The following is a 20,573-nucleotide window of genomic DNA, read 5'->3' as shown; positions in this document are numbered from 1 at the left end:
GCGAGCAGAGATTCAATTGGATTGGCAATGAGAAGCTTGAATTATGAAAGTTGCTGTGGATAGTGAGAAATAGAAAACCAGGGTTGTCGACCCTGAGAAATGAGGAGAACACCATGATTGATTAAGGAGAAGTATTTTGATATACTTGCTTGAAATATCACGCATTCTTTTGAGGTCATTAACGTTTACGTAATGCAAGGATTTTTATCGTTTTCTACTAAAACTACTTGAGCCTACGTGTTTTTTTGTTTTTTGGTGTGTTTTTTTTACATTAAATAATACTTGTATGCATTCAAGAGATCACAGCACATTCCTACTTTCTTCTGTTGGATGCCTTAACTAATATGCAATCAGTGCAAAAGTTTTAAGGCATAACAGATATTTTTCTTAATTTAACGCAGTTGTTGTACCTCTTACGTAATACATAAATTTATTATCCCCCCCAAGAAGACTTAAATCGCTTCGTGAAAGGTTAAAACTACTGGAATTTCAAAGCTCCAGTTCTTGTACTCATAAAATACTGCATAAACCTGTATCTTCGAAAAGTGTCCCCAAGTAGATTTCAAGCACTACTTTAAAGGTCAAACTACTGGAAGTTTGGATCTCGTATTTGCCTTCAAGTCTTAAGCGATTTCTCTCACCAAAATTATTAATTTCCGATAATCATATCGGCAGATTTCTGGTCAAACTTAACATCTTGGATTCCATTAGTACATGAACGATAAAAATAAGGTTTTAACAAAAGCCACCTACCATTTTTCTCTGTTTATTTATATATCAGCAATTTTCCCAGACTCTTATATTAATATGACGTCACTGAAAATGTACTTACCCGTGTTTTCGGCTTAAAATACTTGGTTATCAAGTAAATATCTCGGGCAAAATAAACAGCTAGGATATCTGCTAGTTAAGATGTTTATATCTTATCAGAATACTACTCTCTCGACGATTAATAACTGTTCAAGACTGATTTGAAGCTCGAAACTTTATCAGTTTTAGCCTGTCTAGAAAGACTGTAGTCTACATGGTGACGTTCTTTAATAATATAATGTTGGCCCGCCATGGCCAGGTGGTTAAGGCACTCGACTCGCAATTTGAGGGTCGCGGGTCCGAATCCCCGTCCCATCAAACATGCTCGCCCTTTCAGCCGTGGGGACATTATAATGTTACGATCAATCCCACTATTTGTTGATAAAAGAGTAGCTTAAGAGTTGGCGGTGGGTGATGATGACTAGCTACCTTCTCTCTAGTCTTACACTGCTAAATTAGGAAAGGCTGCACAGACAGTCCTCGTGTAGCTTTGCGCGAAATTGAAAACAAAACAAATATAGTGTTATTATGTAGCAATTTGTATTTAAAACTAATCTCAAACTTGTACACAATAAATATTTGCGTTTTATAGTGCAAGATCTTTATCTTATATTACACTGCGATGCAAGAAAAGAGTTCAAACAATGTTGTATGTTTTTTTTTAATCAAGTATTATCATCTTTGGTTACGCTGTTCGCCAAGTATAATGCTATTTTTTAACGTTACCCTTCATCAAAACCCGGCATGGCCACGTGGTTAAGGTACTCTCATCACATCAAACATGCTCGCTCTTTCAGCCATGGAGGCGTTATAAGGTTCGGCCAATCTCACTATTCGATGATAAAAGAGTAGCCCAAGAGTTGGTGGTGTGTGGTGATGACTAGCTGTCTTTCATCCAGTTTTACACTGCTAAATTAGGGATGGCTAATGCAGATAGTTCTCGTGCAGCTTTATGAGAAATTCAGAAAACAAACAAACTTTTCGTCAGTTGAGTAAAGTTAAAACAAATGCTTTATAAAAAGCCCGAGCGATTTTATTTATATTAAAATTCAATCACATTAAATTAAATTACACAAAATTCTTCATTTTTCGTACTTCACCATAGGATTATGTGCTTCCTACTGGCTTCCATACGCTTAGAGTGATGCGAATTTAATAAACAAAACGGCATTAGTCTGTGAAAAGAAAGTTTGAGTTCCAGGCTGTTCAAAGCTCTTTTGTTAGACAAACTACTTAATTAAGTATTGATGAATATCATGGTATATCACAAGTTGTCTTTACTTAAAAATACCTCACATGTTGGAAATAAGCAGCGAGGTAAGAAATTATTTCATTCACAGTTTGTGACTGACTGACAACACAGGATTTATACTTTACACTAATGAAAGTTATCGATACAAGTTTAGTCCTAAATATTTCAAGTATTTAAGATTTATATCTGTGAATATATTTATGGCCAATAGAAATGTGAGTAAGTAACACTATTACTAAGTCAATGATTGTGTGCGGTATTTTTAAATAAAGTGTCGTGGGAAGAAAAACAAACTGATACTACATTTTCACTTTACAATACAGAAAGAAATATTTAGGAAGGTTTCTCTAGCAGAAAATTAAAGTGGCATTTTTCCTTAGAGGGCGTTGAACGAATCTGTTGAGATGAACTCTTTTGAGAATATATACCCTTAAAGACTACATGTGAAGCAGTATGTCCTTACTTTAAAGCAAAAAAATAATCAAACATGAGATTGTATTCTTTACCCATGTCAATTAAAAATAACTGGACATTTAAACTATTAATTTATTCGTCTTTTATTTTTTATCCGTGTCACTTAAATAATAAGTTGGCGTTTAAACTAATATATAGTTTTATTTACCATATATGTATTTTTTATTCATTTCAGCCACATTAATCTTCAGTGTCTAAAATATATCTCTCAAGACTGCATATGTAAAATATCTAAGACCGATCGGATGCAAAGGTTTGAAAAAAATAGAAATTTATGGAATATCTCACTTTATGCTGTATTACATAACAATTATAATTATGCATTTCCATTATAGGGACGAGAAAAACGTAATAGAGTTCATGTAGAATCCTTGTGTAGATGGATTATTTTATTAACTCTTATTTTATTCTTTCTTTAAATTTATGTTCTGCTATTGAGAAGAACAGCATAGCTTCGGATAATGCAAAGACACAAACCTCATACACACACTAAGAATTCAAATAATAATATTTATTTCCTCTGCATGCTAATAAAATTTATTTACATACAGAAATGTAGCTTTATATGATACTACAAAGACGTGACACTGTAGTGTATGGCACTAGATCACGGTTACTGCAGCCGAAGTGACTACCTAGCTATGTCTATATATATATATATTCATTTATTTATATATGAGTTTAAGTATACATATTTATCTAGCACGTATACCTAATCTTACTTTTGTTTTGCAGGTGGAAGGTTATATTTGGATAACTTACAATATTGTCATTCAAACTTCCTCAGAATATTCTCAAATTATAAATGGTCCATATGACAGATGTAATAAAACTTAACACTTCTTTACGCACAAATAAATGGTAAATTAACTTTAAGTGAAACAAGCTCTTTGTGGAGAATTTATTATTTTACTTACGTCAATGTAATAAAAATAATTTTAAAAAATCATAAACATATCTATTGTACTTGATTGTTTTACCATAATTTGTCTTCTGCATTGGTGCCATTAAATAACTATTTGTCATATGAAATGTTCCTAGTTAGTCGAAGATAGCCTTTGGCAGTTTCATCGAAACTTGGATTTTCTGTAAGGTTTTTATACGTTTTTCCCGTCTTCATTTCCATAAATCTTACGAGAGCTATGTAACAAACATAGCTCTCACACTTTACGTAAATATGCATGTAATTTTCAAACAAAACATAAACTAAACCATCAGAATTTTCAATATTAACGAACTTTAGATAAAGCATGCATATTAATTTCAAATATAAAGAATACTTTGTATCTAGATTGATTCTTTATACCATGAAATTTGGACAATTACAATACAAGCTTTACTTGTAATTATTTTTTACGTGCTATTCCAGTTAAAACGGATGTCTGCAGTAAATTAGTATTCACATGTACGGCTTTAGTTCTGAAGACACATTCTGTAAACAGACTGTTGTACATAAGTATTATACAACTCACTCGTACCTGTATTCAAATTTAAGAGATATTTTCCTTAGCAACTTAGTGCGAATTTCTTGTCTGCTTATAAAAAGTCACGAAAAGAAACGGGTTGTTAAATGTTTGCTTTTTTCAAGACAAACCTCAACGTGACGCTCAGGTCAACCGGATATTGGGGCAAGACTGGTCCCAAGGCCCCGCCCGCAGCCGCCATTGAGCGGACAAAGCGGCAAAGGAGCGGCGACGCCCGCAGCGCAAATCCGGGCTATCTTCCCAAGTAATCGGGCTCGTGAATACCCAAAGGCAACACCAAACAGCTTATGCAATTCTTGCTTCGACAGGCTTGTATAATCCAGCCAGCTCTGCTCATTCCTATGTTGGTAAGGGTATCAGCATGTAAGGTTGTGCTTTCACCCTCGGATGACCCATTTTGCCTCCATTTCTAGCTGGGATGTGACCCCCCTCCCTTTTTGTAATACAAAAGAAAAATACTACGTTTAAACACTGAATTAAACATTTTTTTTAATCATAACGTATGCGAATACAGCAAAATATTTTTTTTAATAACTGATATATAGCATATGTTATTATTGGCTGTTATTTCACAGTAGAAATAAAAAGTTGTATAAGAAACGAAAATATCAGAGATTACAAGTGTCATCGTAAAAACCAAAAACAAAATTAAACTACTTAAGTAAACGACAGAACAATAACATATATGCATGAACAAAAATCATGAACAATTTTCGGTCATTCAGACCCAAGTGATTAATTAAACGTTTCTATCATAAAATAGATACAACGTTAATTCATTATGATTACCTCAGCAGTTGATTTGTACCAACTTTTTTAAACGAACTCGCCGTAAATGGGAAGCGTTAATTAAGCTTTCTTAATGCTCTGCCTATAACATTTCCAATCGTATTGCAAAATCTAAGTCCAATAGAACTACTCAAAGTAAGGTTAAATAGCTCGTTAGTACTGATTTTACCGTAACACAAAGTTAGTTTGACAACTGTTAGTTTTTCTAACATAACACAAATGTCGCGAGTTCTGGATATGTTTTTGGCAATTGTTTTTCATCACTGATCAGCGACAAGGTTTTAGTTATCTTTCAGGTTCAAGATTCTTTCGTTCCTCACGCTCATTATTAAGTTTAGTTAGATATCTACTCTCTATAACAAAAAATAATTTCCATTTTCTTAATCATGAACTTTTTCTTTCTAATAAAGTGTGTTTTCACTTAAACACGAAGCTACACAATGGGTTCTCTGTGAACTGCCCACCACGAGTACCGAAACCAGGTTTCTAGTCCACAGGTATAGTGGTTTGTCAGTGAAGGGGACTTCTGGTAAAAAGTAATTAAAAGGTCATATAAAAACCATCTTTTTTTCTTTTTCTTATTGTTAAGCACAAACCTAAATCATCGGCTTGATATTGTATGGAAACCCGATCTTTACATTTACAAGACTGACTCCAGACTTCTCACCGATGGTCTAATACAGACCAAGATTTGCTAAAAGTTTTACTCTCGTTTTTTTGTGAATGTTTTGCCTCCAGCCTTAAACAAATTGATGAAAAATAACAATTAGTTCTGAAAGCTTCAAACTTCGGCTCTTGGAGATTAGCTCGAAATATACAAGAATTCAATCTACTGTCTGTTGAAAACTTCCACGAGGAGTTTATAAGGCAAAAAAAAAGTTCTGCTCAGAATATCTTCCAAGCAATTCAACTGAACCTCGCCAAAGCTACGAAAATTTTACAGAAGTAAATTGGAGTTTTACCATTACTCAAGCAGTGTAAAACCAATATTAAACTATTTAAAAGTAAATAAATAGCATAAAGTACTGACGAACCTTAACAATATTTTGGTCCAATAAATTTCAATTATTACAAATGACTTTAAAATATCTCAAACCTTATTAGAGCAGTGACAGTTGTCTGTTTTAACTACAAAGAGAGAAAATACAATAAATGCATGAATTTAATAACTGATATAATAAAGTTTTCAACTGTAATAAAACAATAAACAAATCTGTGAATAATTTCAAGTTTTTCACATGCCTAATTTTTTTACTTAGTTCATTACCCTCCAATGACTTTAATATTTTCTAAATGCAGACAGCGGTACTATTATAAAACTGTCAGTTACTATATCAGAGTACAATTCATATATCGCTAAATTAGTTTTTATACTCAAATAAAAACAATTTTCCAATAACTGTGGAATGGAATTACTTTTCTATTAAGTGTAAATATGTGTAAATACTAAAATAAATATTAACTTTTAAGAGTAGCTAACACATCTTATTCCTGTAGTTAGGTTTAATATATTGTAGTCAACTTTGTATGTTTCTTGTGGGTGTTACCATAAAATATTTAACTTCTACTAATTTGTTAATTTTTTTTTCTCTTTATGGGTTTGCATAAACTATTGAAATTTACCTTGTTTCAATTTTGAAAACGATTGAACAGGGACTGTTTGTGCACACAAATACGAATTAAAAAATAAGAGCCACAGTGCTATTTAACATGACTAACTTGTGTGTTCCAACCATTTCAAAATCATCGGGTCCGCTGAACAAGAAATAACATTGAAGATCAAGGGAAAAATCTTAAAAAAACATACAAAGATTTGCGTTAAATCATGAATCCGTTTGATAAATTGTCAGAATGTGACATTAAATAAAAATGTAGTATTTTTAGCACACGTTTTAATTTCATTAGAATTTCAAATTCTACCATAATCTAAATTCGTTGTAAGTGCAAATGAGTCAGCTTTGATACTTCATTGTTTGTTTGGTTGAAACTTTATTAATATTTAAACATTAAGACCTCTGGAAAAGGATATATATATATAAAACACTTGATTTATTTCTGCCATACGGTTCCCCTAATACGCGTGTACTGCGAAACTTCGGTAGTAACTTATATCTCTCAATTAAGATGCAGTCCGGCATGGCCAGTTGGTTAGGGTGTTCGACTCGTAATTCGAGGGTCGTGGATTTGAATCCCTATCGCACCAAATATGCTCGCCCTTTCAGCCGTGGGGTGTTTATAAAGTGACGGCCAATCCCATTATTCGTTGATAAAAGAATAGCTCAAGAGTTGGCGGTGGGTGGTGATGACTAGCTGCCTTCCCTCTGGTCTTATACTGCTAAATTAGAAAAGGCTAGCGCAGATAGCCCTCGTGTAATTTTGCACGAAATTCAAAACAAACAAATAATTAAGGTGCATTGAAACATGTTTTTATGTATAACTCACAATATTAGGTTTATAAAATTTCCAACTTCGAATGAAACAGACTTTCGATATTTTGTAAAGTGCAACCTTTTGATTAAGAATTATTGTAACAGGAAAGGTAAAGAGAATTTTCTTTCATTATTCAAATTATCTTATGATAACCAGTTAAAAAGTCTGACATCATCGTTTATATATTCAGAAGGACATGAAGGTACAGAAAGTTGGAACTAAATGGGTAAAAAGAGACAGTAGTTAAAAACGGATCGCCTTATGAAAACTTTCCATATATCTTTAACTGCAGAGATTTTAGTCACAATCTAAAAAAAATCCATGTTTAAATCAAAGTTTTAAACAAACGCCTGTTATCATCAACACCTATTAGTAAGAACATTTCATAAGATACTAATATAAACCTTTATAAGTGTCTATGTAAGAAAAGTAATTTAATTAGCTATGTTCACGGTCAGTCGAATTTTCCAGTGCTACTTTAACTACATAGCTTACTCTGATTGAAAACTATTATCGTTAGAGATAGAGTAAACCTTTCCAGTTCAAAAGATATCTGTCCACAGATTTAAAACTTAACTAAATTAAAAGAGATGTATATATTTCCTGAATTTTCAACAATGAAATATTAATAAGTTGGTAACGTTTAGAGCGAAAGAAAGACATTTACAAGAAACAGTAAAATTATAGATTTTTTTCAGTTACCGGACTGAAAAATATAAACTTGACTGGGTTAATAAGAAACAGAAAATTATATCTTACGTGAGATCTAAAGTTGGTATAAGCTGATATAGTTATCGTATTTCATAAATGTTTGTATAAGTTGATATATTTATAGTATTTCATGAATTGTACTCTCAAACCGTAGTATACAAGCAGTCTCTATAAAATTACAAATACATACACTTAAAATAACAACATCTGTCATGAAACACGTCACATTTTAAAAGAAAATCTAGGAAATATATCAGGTTTTCGCAAACTATATAATTACACCGAATTATATAAATCAGTTCTTACGTAAGATATGCATTGATAAATAATATTATAAACAAACCGAGAAACCTGCCTTTCTACTAAATAGCAATATATGTAGTAAAACGCATCTTAGATAAATAAAAAAGCTTAATATCTTTGTAGGAGCCTCAGTATGGCACAAACGAGATCACGTACACAACCATTTAACAGTGTCTGGTTTTACTCCAATAATAAATGAGTACGAAGTCGATATCATTACACCTATAACTTAAAGTTTATATCAACCTGTTTATGTAACTTTAATAATGTTTATTCATTAAAGAAGGTATCATTTTAAGTTCTTCATTAACACCACAGTTCACACCATTTAAAGAGACAATTCCACTTGCTCTTTTATTTCACAATAAAGATTATTCTGTTTCCATTGAACATCCTGTTTTGATGTATCTTCACACTTAAACAAAAACGGCGAGTTTTTAATAATCAGTTTAAATTTATTTTATGTCATCCCGAAAAAAATAGTGTTATATTAGAATATTTTATCATCGTTTTTATTCAGCAAAGAATTGAAAACTTTGAATAGAAAATAGTTCATAGTAGAGACGGAAATCTTTGTAACTGAAATAATGAATAAAGAAACAGTTGTATATAACACTTTGCGGAAGTAAGCGTGAAACACGTTATTCATCAATAGTAAATGAACTCCAGAGGATGACTCTGTTTTCCAAGACTCGTAAAATACACACACAAAGCTGTTAAGATGTCACTTTGTTGGCAAGTGACCGAAATGTGATGAAGAAGGAACTAGTTTTAAAGTAAAAAATAAAAAAAAGAGTTGAAAATGGCACATCTTGTATAAATACTATGTTGATTAGTAAGGTAACTGAAATAATTTCAAGGTCATGAGTTAAGACCTATCTGATAGCACCATCGAAATCATTTGTAGCTTCGATTACTAGTAACTCCAAGTCCTTTAAATGTATCGACGTAAAATTAATTTCGTATCGAGTTTACAGAATCTCACACTTTTTTAATGTATTTTGCAGGTCAATATCCAGAAGTTTCGAACACCAGTAAACCTTCAAATAGGAAAATGTTTTCGCACGAAAAGATACTCGCTAAATTGCTGACCTTCCACACCGCCTCCGTTGGACGCCATGATCTTGAAACCGTTATTCAAGAGACGTGTAATTGTTTGAAGTGAATTTAGTTTACAGTAACCATTTAACGGAAACCTGATGACGTGTTTAGAGTCTGTGTTCCAGGCTACTCCACTCCGAGCGTCCATTAGCGCCTGACTAATCTCAGGAAAAACTTCTTCCACTACAGACCTTTCCCCACTAATCGTTATTCGTTCTCCAAGGTCAGGACTGACATTAAGAGCCAGACATTCAAATCCTATGTCATTGTTTTTGTCATCGTAATTTGTCGTTCTTCGATCATCGTAATGGTTATCGTTTGAATTGGAATGGCAGTTACTGCTTTGTTTCTTACGATGTCTCTCTTTCTTGAGGCTCTCCAACATTTTAACCAGTGGCGGTATGTCATAGAACCTGGCTTCTTCTAGTAAAAGATCCAATTCTTTGAATTCTTCTGAAACAGGGAGTGTGTTGGTTCGAAGAAAGTTCAATATATGACGAAACGACTTGCCATCTCGATCTATGAAGTAATGCTGCTTCAAGGTGTCCAAGACAATTGGAATACTCCCGTTGAACATCCGTGCAAGACGAGAATCGGGATGTCTGAAAATATTGAAAATATTGGACTGGATTAAAAATATTAAGACCATACAAATATATGAATATATGAATTTAAATAAACGTTTGGCCAAATACTGGCACTACAGTGTAAGAAAAAGTAACAAATGCTTGGTATCAAACATTAGGATTAAAATAAGCCATTTTCTCAGTAAAAGAGCTGACTTTTATTGTTCTATAAGTACATCGAATTTAAGCAATTTATTTTATTTTCTGGAGTTGTCCTGGTCGTTATCGTTTCAACCCTCTAATCTGTCCCGCAAATTTTAAAATTGGTAGTGACAAACTAACTAATAATTCAAACAAACTGCTTTGTTATTAAAACAAAAGTTTGTACCACAATGTAGACCTGAATATCTACATATCAATTGAAATAAAATACGCGAGGTACGTGAAGTGGGAGTAAATTGACCAAACAAAACGTATCTTTACCATTTCGAAGTCACAGATCAGAAAATACTTTCTGTTTTGATGTTACTTCTTTCTTTTATCTCCCAATGTTTTCTCTGTTTTTTATTATTTTAGTTGCTTCATTTTCTATTTATTTTTTTAATTATCCACTCGTCCCTAATTTTAAAAAGGTAGACTAGATAAGCGCAGCTGCCAACAGCATCCATCATCAACTCTTGAACTAATCTTGTCTGGCCCAATGGAGGGACTTGATTTTGTGGCAACGGGTGGTAAAGAATAAACCCTCGGGTTCACAAACTGGGTACGTCCAGTCAATTCCGTGGACACTCGAAACGGAAATGTACGGTGTAGAACAAGACTAAATAGGATATCTTTAAACCATTTTTATATTGACCACAATATGAAATGTCTTGTAGCTTTTATAAAAAAAAAACTCATTATTATTTATTGTATGCAATTTTTATAAAGATAAAATGTTTTTTTACTATATAAGGCATCAATAAGATATATCAAGTAAATTATGTTTCTGGACAATGAAGATAAAAGCACAAAGCTACACAATAGGCCGTCTGTATTCACTCTGTCCACCATGGAAAATGGAATCCCATACTTTAATGTCATAAATCTTTAAATTTCCTGTTGACCTGATCTACCGAGAAAGAAACAAAAAAGGATGCTAGTTTGTTTGTTTGTTTGTTTGAATTTCGCGCAAAGCTACTCGAGGGCTATCTGCGCTAGCCGTCCCTAATTTAGCAGTGTGAGACCAGAGGGAAGGTAGCTAGTCATCACCACCCATCGCCAACTCTTGGGATACTCTTTTACCAACGAATAGTGGGATTGAATGTCACATTATAATGTCCCCACGGTTGGGAGGACGAGAATGTTTGGTGCGATGGGGATGCGAACCCGCGATCCTAAGATTACGAATCACACGCCTTAACCCACCTGGCCATGCCGGGCCGAAACCACAGTTAGAACAGAGTATTACGAGCTTAAACGCATATATTTAATTGTAATATTTAAGTAATTTATGAGCCTTAAAACTTGTTTAGACATACACATATATATTTATAGAAAATTAGCAATTTTTAGGAACAGTACTTCAGGACTTGGTGGAATGATTTAGAATCCAGCTGGAAATTTGTGAAGAGAGAAGTTTGACTGCTACAAACCTCTGATCAGAAAGTCACATTTTAGTAATTCTGATAGTTGTAGAGGACAATCTAACATTCTCAACGTTTGAGAGTTAAAAACACAGTTGTAAACTAATAGAGCAGAAAAGAGTAATTTTGCACATTACTAATATAATATTTAAAAAAAGTCATCTTTCATCATACACTGACATGTTTTTAATCGTTACTTCTCTATGATGGTCATATTTATAAACTCAGCGTAAAGTATTGCAAAAAAGACATCTTACTGGGGCAAGTAAGATGTGGGACAAAGAAATAGACTATTGGATTTTGCTTATCTTGCTACCATTCTGTGTGGAGGAGCCATAACAGTGTCCTCACTCATTACAGAAGTAGCCATTCCTGTTAATAAAAATATTCGACAATGTTCAACAGAATACCTCATTTAAACTGTTAATATTGCTTCATTTTGGTTACAAATCTCTGTTTTGGTCGGTAATATTTCCAGCAAAGCTTTTATTAATTAGTTTGTCCATTTTCAAATCAGGTACTTAATTTAATTCATCGAGCTTTATATAGTATTAGGACTAATGAAACTGTACAGAAGGGAGTTATTGATATGTTTCATTCATAGAAAGCCAAAACGTTTACACAGTCTAGTCCTGCAAGCTTCAAAATAAAGTAACTTGTTACGTGCTATATTCATCGATTTCACTAATCAGATTATAACTAAATACAATTTTTTTAAAAACTTATAAAAGATATTATTTAACAAACAAGGGAATGATAATAAATATATTAAATCAAGTGTTATAAAACAGCTGTCTACAATAACGCTATGATTTATAGTCTGCTTATTTCATTTCAACTAGTAAAAATAATTTGAACAGGGCGTAGTATAGGTTCTGCTGTGCTCGGTTTGTAAATTCGAAGGTTTTCGGTTCGCAACTCGTTACTGCCACAAATGTACTTCACACTTTAGTGGTGTAAACATGATATAAGAGTGATGATTAAATCTCATTATTTGGTAACACGAAAGCAGATCAAGATTTGGAGGTGATTGGTTTGACTGGCTGCCTTACCTCTAGTCAATCAATTGAGGAAGCCTAGTTAAGATGCTCAGTTCACAATCTGCGGTTCGAAAGATCGAAACCCAGCGCACAACAAGCCTCCCTAATACCGTGGGGCATTATAGTGTTGTTGGTAAAGGCAGCACAAGAGATTATGTTAATGCTGCCGGCCAGTTAAGAACAGCGACAGATAACTTTACTAGCTTTGCCAGAAACAGAAGAAAACAATATCATTTCCTGATATCTTAATGTTATCAAACCTTATGATAATTGTTATTGTTTTAAATTAACCACAAAGCTACACAATGGGATATCTGTGCTCTGCTCACCATGGGTATCAAAACTCAGTTTCTAGCGTTCTAAGTTCGTAAACATACCGCTGTCCCACTTAGGAGACCTTTATGATAGACTGAAAATATATTATTGCAACGTTTTGACATATTCAGATAAATACGCTTTTTTTTTTATGGTCATCAGTGAGGTGACAATGAAATCCCAGTGCTTAGCCAGACAAAGAATAGTTAAAGAGTTAGCAGTGGGTGTTATTAACTAGCTATCTTTTCTCTAGTTCAAAAGTAGAAACAACATTGCTCACCTTTGCGAAAATATTCTACTATAAGCAATAATACCTGTTTGATCAAAATTGAAAAAAAAAACTATATAAAAAGTTTAATGAAATCCTTTTCTAAAAGTAATTCACCAATTAATAAACAATGTGTATGTATCAGCTACGTTATCACAGTTGAGTTGTGTTTGTTTTTTTTATAGGTTGGGATTTAAAGTGTAACGTGATTCAAAAGAAGAAACATTCCGAGACTCATATATATGTGAACATCGGAAAGCAAATCATAACAATAGGAGCTTTAATCACATATGAACATGATAACTTAAAAGAAGCTAACAAAACATTTTATTAATACAAAAATACTTAAACTCAACAACATCGTTTATTTAAGTTTGAATTTAAAAGAAGTCCCCACGTGAGTCAGCGTAAGGTTACGAAATGACAACGCTAAAATCCGAGGCTGGATTGTCACGGTGGACAAAGCGCAAATATATTTTCGTGTAGCTTTTCGCTAAAAAACACACGCGAACAAAGAAACCTACACTTATTTGAAAAAAAAAATAAACATGTAGTTTCTTTGTATTTATTGAACTACGACAGTATTTTTCAACTGAGATTTCACAATTAACTAATCCAAGAAAATATACGAAATTATGAGAAAAAAAAGTGTTTGCCTTTATCGTAAATGTGAACAAACGTTTTAAACGATTAAAATTTCGCAATAATGTGACTTTTTTTTTTTCATATAACCCTCTCAAGATAAACCTTTAAATTCTTTTCTCACAGATCTGTTTGGCCCGGCATGGCTACGTGGTAAAGATACTCAACTCTTACTCCAACCGGCGCGGGTTCGAGGCGCCCTCATTCCAAATATGCTGGCTCTTTCAGCCGTTTAGGTGTTATAAAGTTACGGACTAGTTGCCTTCCTTCTAGTCTTACCCTGCTAAACTAGTGACGGCTAGCGTAGTGTAACCTTGCGCAAAATCCAAACGTTTTTATTTTTTCCAAAGTTTGGCCGTAAGATTGGCTATAGAGGCTGTTGACCAGCTGCCTTCTCTCCACCATCACTTTAGACTTTAGAACGGCTATCTCATTCAGCCATTGAGTATCTTTGCGAGAAATCAAACAAATCGACAACATCCTTTAACGTACTAGGTAGTTTTTGGGAGTTGAGTAGCTTTAAGCAAAAATTATAAAACAAACGAGTATTCCAGCGCTTACATAGAACAAATCTTACAGTTACTTAAAGAAAATATATTCCAATGAGTTTGCAATAAATAACGTTAATTCTAGTAACTCTTCTGTACATGCCTATGTTAAATTTAATGTTTTCCCCCTCCATTTACTTTAAATTACACAATTATACTCACTGAATATATATATATTTATGAATAACGTTAATATTTTTAAAATGTATTAAAATAATAGGGAGGTCTTGTCTAAATTATTGTTTTAGAGTAGGTTTTATGAGACGACGGATATTTTCAACCAATTTTAATGTTAATATTACTATTTGATATCGCGCCAAACATGCTCGCCCTCCCAGCCGTGGGGGCGTTATAATGTGACGGTCAATCCCACTTTTCGTTGGTAAAAGAGTAGCCCAAGAGTTGGCGGTGGGTGGTGATGACTAGCTGCCTTCCCTCTGGTCTTACACTGCTAAATTAGGGACGGCTAGCACAGATAGCCCTCGAGTAGCTTTGTGCGAAATTCAAAAACAAACAAACAAACAAACAAACTATTTGATAATTTAAAAAAATTCTTATACAAAGAGAACTAATCTTATATTTACTAAGATAAATATAGCTTAAGAAAGCCGACACCCAGGTGTTTTTTGTTTTTTTTCTAATCAGCGTAAACGATTTTTTAAACGTTACTTTCCAAAAACATAAATTATAAAGCATCATTTACAGGCTTTCCGTTATCCGGGATTAAAAGAAATTACGTTTTTTACGAAAGTGCGTTTGCCACGAACTAGTCATTTGTTATCAGTCACGTGCTACAGTAGTCGATACAAAGAGCCGTACCATTTAAAGCATGAGGACCGTTTTAATTTGACCATTTTGTGCGATAAGTCTCTTCACGAAAAAAGTTTGCGTTCCTGCCGTGACTATAGATTTCTTCGTCGGAAGAAGGGACTCTGATGTATTGTGGCCCTCGCAGGGGAGGGGTTGACAGCCCGGGTCAGAAGGACAAAGCCGCAGGCACGGCTAGCAGACACTATGTCACTGGCTGTTAGGTTACTAACTAAGGTTCGCTGCAAGATTTTCCTACACGAATTCGTGTTGTACTTTCAGCGGGCGTGCCCTGAAATACACAATTGCACTGTTATGTAAGTAGATGGGCTTGTCTTGGTCTAGAACAAAATGTTTCAATGAGGTTACTGTCCCCCATAAAGAAGCATCTGACTTGTTCTTTTCATTCTACAAAATAAAATAAAATCGCCATGATACATCCACCGAAACGTGCGTATCTTTATTTCTAAAATTTTTGGGATAAACCTATAGTTTTATCTGTTTCATTTACTAAATAACTTCTGGTATTTTTTTCTTTCCTTTTCGCTTAAGAATCTGAAAGTAAGACATAATTCTAGTTAACTCATATCAAGATGTATTGATAAGTTCCATGAAATACCGTAGAAATATAAAAGTTCATATTTTCAAATATTACAATTTAGTGAATTTGTTTTGATAAGCAGTTGGACAGTTCACCCCATAAAATACAATAAACAAACTAGGCTTGCGCAATTATTTCCGTATGATAATCATTCGATTCTGTAAATAGAAAATACGGTGTACTTTAAATCACCGCATTTTAAGAACATGTGTACTATTTTAGCTATAAAAGTTATACCTTAAAGGTGCTTTTTAAATGTCACCTATTGCTATAACATTTTAAACGTTTTTCGAAGAGGTAATCAAGTAACAAAGACTGAAGAAGTAATAGTAGGAAATTCAAAATCCTCAAACAAGAAACAGAAAATTTGGTCCGTTTTGACATGAGGGCAAATGTCACGTCTAAACACCAACAAAACTCAATCTTTGACCCCGATTCTTGTTTGTTGGTTTAGAATTAAGCACAAAGCTGCACAATGGGCTATCTGTGCTCTGCCCACCACGGCTATCGATACCCAGATTCTAGCAGTGTGAGTCGGCAAACCTAACGCTGTACGGCCCGGCATGGCCAAGCGTGTTAAGGCGTTCAACTCGTAATCCGAGGGTCGCGGGTTCGAATCCCGGTCGCACCAAACATGTCCGCCCTTTCAACCGTGAGGGCGTTATAATGTTACTGTCAATCCCACTATTCGTTAGTAAAAAGAGTAGCCCAAGAGTTGGCGGTGGGTGGTGATGACTAGCTGCCTTCCCTCTAGTCTTACACTGCTAAATTAGGGACGGCTAGCGCAGATAGCCTTCGAGTAGCTTTGCGCGAAATTAAAAAAACAAAACAAAAACAAACAAACCTAATGCTGTGCCACTGAGGAGCCGGTTCCTCTTCAATAAAACTTATACCATTCTATATGTTACAATTAGTCATTTATCTATAAGTTGTTTTTCGTTTCATATCCATGTGTCAATTGGAGATGGAATCATTACTCTAAAAAATTTTCATTACTATTTTTATTTTCTAGTAAATTGGTGTATAAAAGTTAAAGAAATTCCAATTTCAACAAGCCTAATGAGCATGAATGCTTGATGAGTAACATGTGATTAAATTCGTATTTCTGTTTATTAGAGCAGTATTACGTTTACGGATTCACTGCACCAAAATCCAAGGTTCGATTCACTACGTACATAACTCATTATGTAGGTTTGTGCTAAAACAGAAATATTTGTTTCCCATTATTTGTGTCGCACTACATTATTGCATGAAGTAAACGATTACGAGTTCTTTACACAACAGAATAACTAAAGTACTATAAATTAAATATTAATTTGTATGCACAAACCCAATACTAGTTTGGTCTGATGCCACCTATTGTGCACTGTTTGGGTTTTCTTAAAACATTAACCGTCAATTTTCAAGTTTTCAATATAAATTTTAAAGCTAAAATAATATAATGTACTCACTACGAAAATCAAGTTGTGTTTCAAAAACTAACTCAGATGTGGATATATAGTTCCATTTTAACCAGGCTTGAAGCGATGTTGTTGTTTACAGGTTGTTTAACATGACATAGTGGTGGATTTTGACCTTAACTGCATTTACGTAAAACAATAATAAATGCCTGCATTACTTTCGTTTTCATGAAAACTGTTGCAATTAGTAATAAGCCGATTTATATTTTGACTCTTGCTCAAAATTCTGTTTCACGTCTAATTTTCAAAATTATCTATTGAATGACAATTCACATAATTAGTTCTTTGAAGAAACTAATCTGGAACTATAGCAATCGTAGTCTTGTTCAACGCGTTATAAAATATATTTTTTTAACGTGAAAAATAGCTGCAAACGCCTTGAGACCAATTAACTGGATTATTTTTCTTCTTTCCTTTCAATAAAAAAAATATTCGATCGATTCATCGTTCAAAGTATCGGGTAGATTGAATGTATGTGTAATGTAGGAAGTGTATATGTAATTAAAATTTGGCATATCTTAATGTTTTTTTCGATTTTCTTTATTAATTCTCCCAAACATGTGTTGTCCATTAAACACCACATATGAAACATGCACCTGTTTCGAAGCTTTCATGGTTTTCAAAGTTAATTGCGTATTTACTTCAACACTTTCTTTCGAACTTTGCAAACAATGCAATTCAACAATACTGTTTCTCTGTTTTCTTGTGAGCAAGACCACACCAAATCAGTGTTCAGATACAGTGCAAGTTTAATCAACGCTTACAATTTATAAATATTTTAAAAGATAATTTTATCAGACTTAGTAATTGAATGATTGTGAAGCAAGATTGCTTTGACAAAAATGCAGTATCTTAAATTTTAACTGACCTCTTCTATAAAATGTTTTCCAAGTTCAATATATTTTGTTTTATTTAAATTTCTCAATATTAATATATTAAAATGATAATATATTAAATTTCTCAATATTAATATATTAAAATGATTTGTAATGAGATACCAGATAACAGCATGAATTAAGTGAACAGTTTTGACTTGATTACTTACTCTGACAGAGACTAATTGTACTTTATACATAAAATTATTAAGGATAATAATAATAAAAATTAAGGATACTGTAATAAGTATAAATAGTAAAGAGGAAAAACACTTTTGTTTGCTTTTTGAATTTCGCGCAAAGCTACATGAGTGCTATCTTCGCTACACGTCCCTAATTTAGACTAAAGGGAAGGCAGCTAGTCTTCACTACCCACCACCGACTCTTGGGCTACTCTTTTACCAACGAATAGTGGGATTGACCGCACGTTATAACGCCCCCCACGGCTGAAAGGGCGAGCACGTTTGGTGCAACGGGGATTCGAACCCTCGACTCTCAGATTATGAGTCGAACACCTTAACCCACCTTACCATATCGGGCCCAATTTTCTTTATTATTAGCAAACTTGAAACAATAGAATCCAATTAGAAAGCCTTAGCAGATGTTACCACACGTTCAGTATTTCCTCTCTCTACTCAAAAACAGCATCAAGTAACGACATAATGTTGAAAATGATCGCTACTTGTCCTGAGGAATGTAAGCGGTTTACATCAGATTTTCTTCTTCAGATTGGGTAGTAAGTGAACAGCATCATGGTGAATGAAGGCATGACTTCATTATAAGCAATCTGTATGGTTGATATCTGGCTTCTCTTATAAATTCCCAATAAATACAATCCTTGAAACGACTTCATAACCAATGACCTGTCAGGTTGAGTCTACCTTATCTTGGGAAGTTCTGTTAAACACAAACCTTAAAATGACCTCATAACCAATAAACTGTCAGGTATAGACCTACTTTATCAGATTAAGTCTCGGTAAACACATGTTTTAAATGACTCCCTAACCAATAACACGTCAGGTTGAGACGTGTTTGGTAGAATCATGCTGACGGTTCTTGCAGCCAATTTTCAAGTGACTTCGGCTTTATTTTGATTTTGTTAATTATGCAAATTATGATTCTAACTGCGCTCTCTGGTGGAAATATGACTTATTTTATTTACGTATCTTGTCTCCCATGTGCCGATAAACATGTTACCCAATTTTTCACCTGCAAGTATTGTACTGTTTTCCAGATATGACATCGTAGGGTTTTATAGCATTTCATAAGTAATAATTACAAAAAATACTGAATAACTGATACTACATTGAGTTTTTCAACGAAGAAATCCTTTGAGACGAGGCAAGAACCAGATAAGTGTAAAAAAAAAAAACAGTACAATTTTGGCAAACTTGTTTATTGTCATTTTAAACTTTAAAACAGTCATAATAATGTTTCGTGTCATTCTTTAAATGTATCAAGAAGCAAAAAATACCATTAGTATGTTCAAGGCGAGTGGCTGTGAAAATCGTAACATGTGTCAACCGCATTCAAATTTAAACTATTTCTAAGTTCAGATGTACATCTTATATTTTTAGTTTTATTTTTTATATTTTATTAATAAATACACTTTATTGTTTTATGATAAAACATAGAATGTTGAAGAAGTTACTCTTTTGTCCGTAAATACCATAGAAGATGTTTCTCACATTGTTGTTTCTTTTCAAAATCGCTTACAGGTTGGAAATGACAACAATGACAGTAAAGCGCATCTTATGTGTTGAATTTAAAAAACAGAAAATCAGTTCGCAATAAATATTTTCCATACTAGTATTTACGTTTAATATTGTTAGTCTGATATTTTAACTTACGACTAGCTCAAACATTTTAAGCTAGCAGAAGCTCATGATGTATTGTTGAGGTTACGGCCGAAAATTTCGTTGACAGTGTGTGTGTGTTTACTTATAGCAAAGCCACGTATGGCTATCTTCTGAATCCACCGAGGGGAATCAAACCTCTGATTTTAGCGTTGTAAATCCGTAAACGTACCGCTGTACCAGTGAGGTGAGATGGCACCAAATTGATGAAACAACGCGTTCTACTTTTTGTAATTAGAAACGTAATTAAAATGCATGTAATTAGCTATGCTGATTGACAGGTTTCGCTCTGGGAACATAGCTTGTTTCGACCGGAAGTTAACATTAATCAACTATTCTGTTACAATAGTTTATATATGTTGAAACTTTTTGTACTAAGCCAATTTTCAGATTCGTCCACAATATGTTATTAAGTTACTTAACATTCTGTTAAAAAAAATCAACTTATCTTGTAACCTGTTCTTGAACTCTTACTGGTTCACTGGGATATAAAAGTGAAGAAGCAAATCTGGAAATGCATTTATTTTAGTTCTACCATTTAGTGTATCCTTCTTCAAAAACTGGAGCTATAAATACCGACACCGATGTTCAGGGTCATTATGGGCACATAAAGACA

At 33.6% G+C, this 20,573-nt stretch overlaps 1 protein-coding gene across 2 annotated transcripts in view; it reads right to left on the bottom strand.

Annotated features, from left to right (window-relative positions):
• Positions 1-3,032: 3,032 nt before the first annotated feature.
• The window catches only part of LOC143233132 (BTB/POZ domain-containing protein Tiwaz-like), a 59,281-nt gene continuing 41,740 nt past the window's right edge, over positions 3,033-20,573 (bottom strand). For both annotated transcript variants that reach the window (XM_076469064.1, XM_076469065.1), the window contains exon 3: positions 3,033-9,956. In XM_076469064.1, coding sequence (XP_076325179.1) covers positions 9,296-9,956 — 661 coding nt within the window. In that variant the 3' untranslated portion in view covers positions 3,033-9,295. The remainder of the gene's footprint in view (positions 9,957-20,573) is intronic.

The sequence above is a fragment of the Tachypleus tridentatus genome, chromosome 12, assembly GCF_004210375.1.
Source record: "Tachypleus tridentatus isolate NWPU-2018 chromosome 12, ASM421037v1, whole genome shotgun sequence".
NCBI classification, from domain to species: domain Eukaryota; kingdom Metazoa; phylum Arthropoda; class Merostomata; order Xiphosura; family Limulidae; genus Tachypleus; species Tachypleus tridentatus.
Note: the sequence above shows the minus strand (reverse complement) of the source record. Positions and strands in the feature narration are given on the sequence as shown.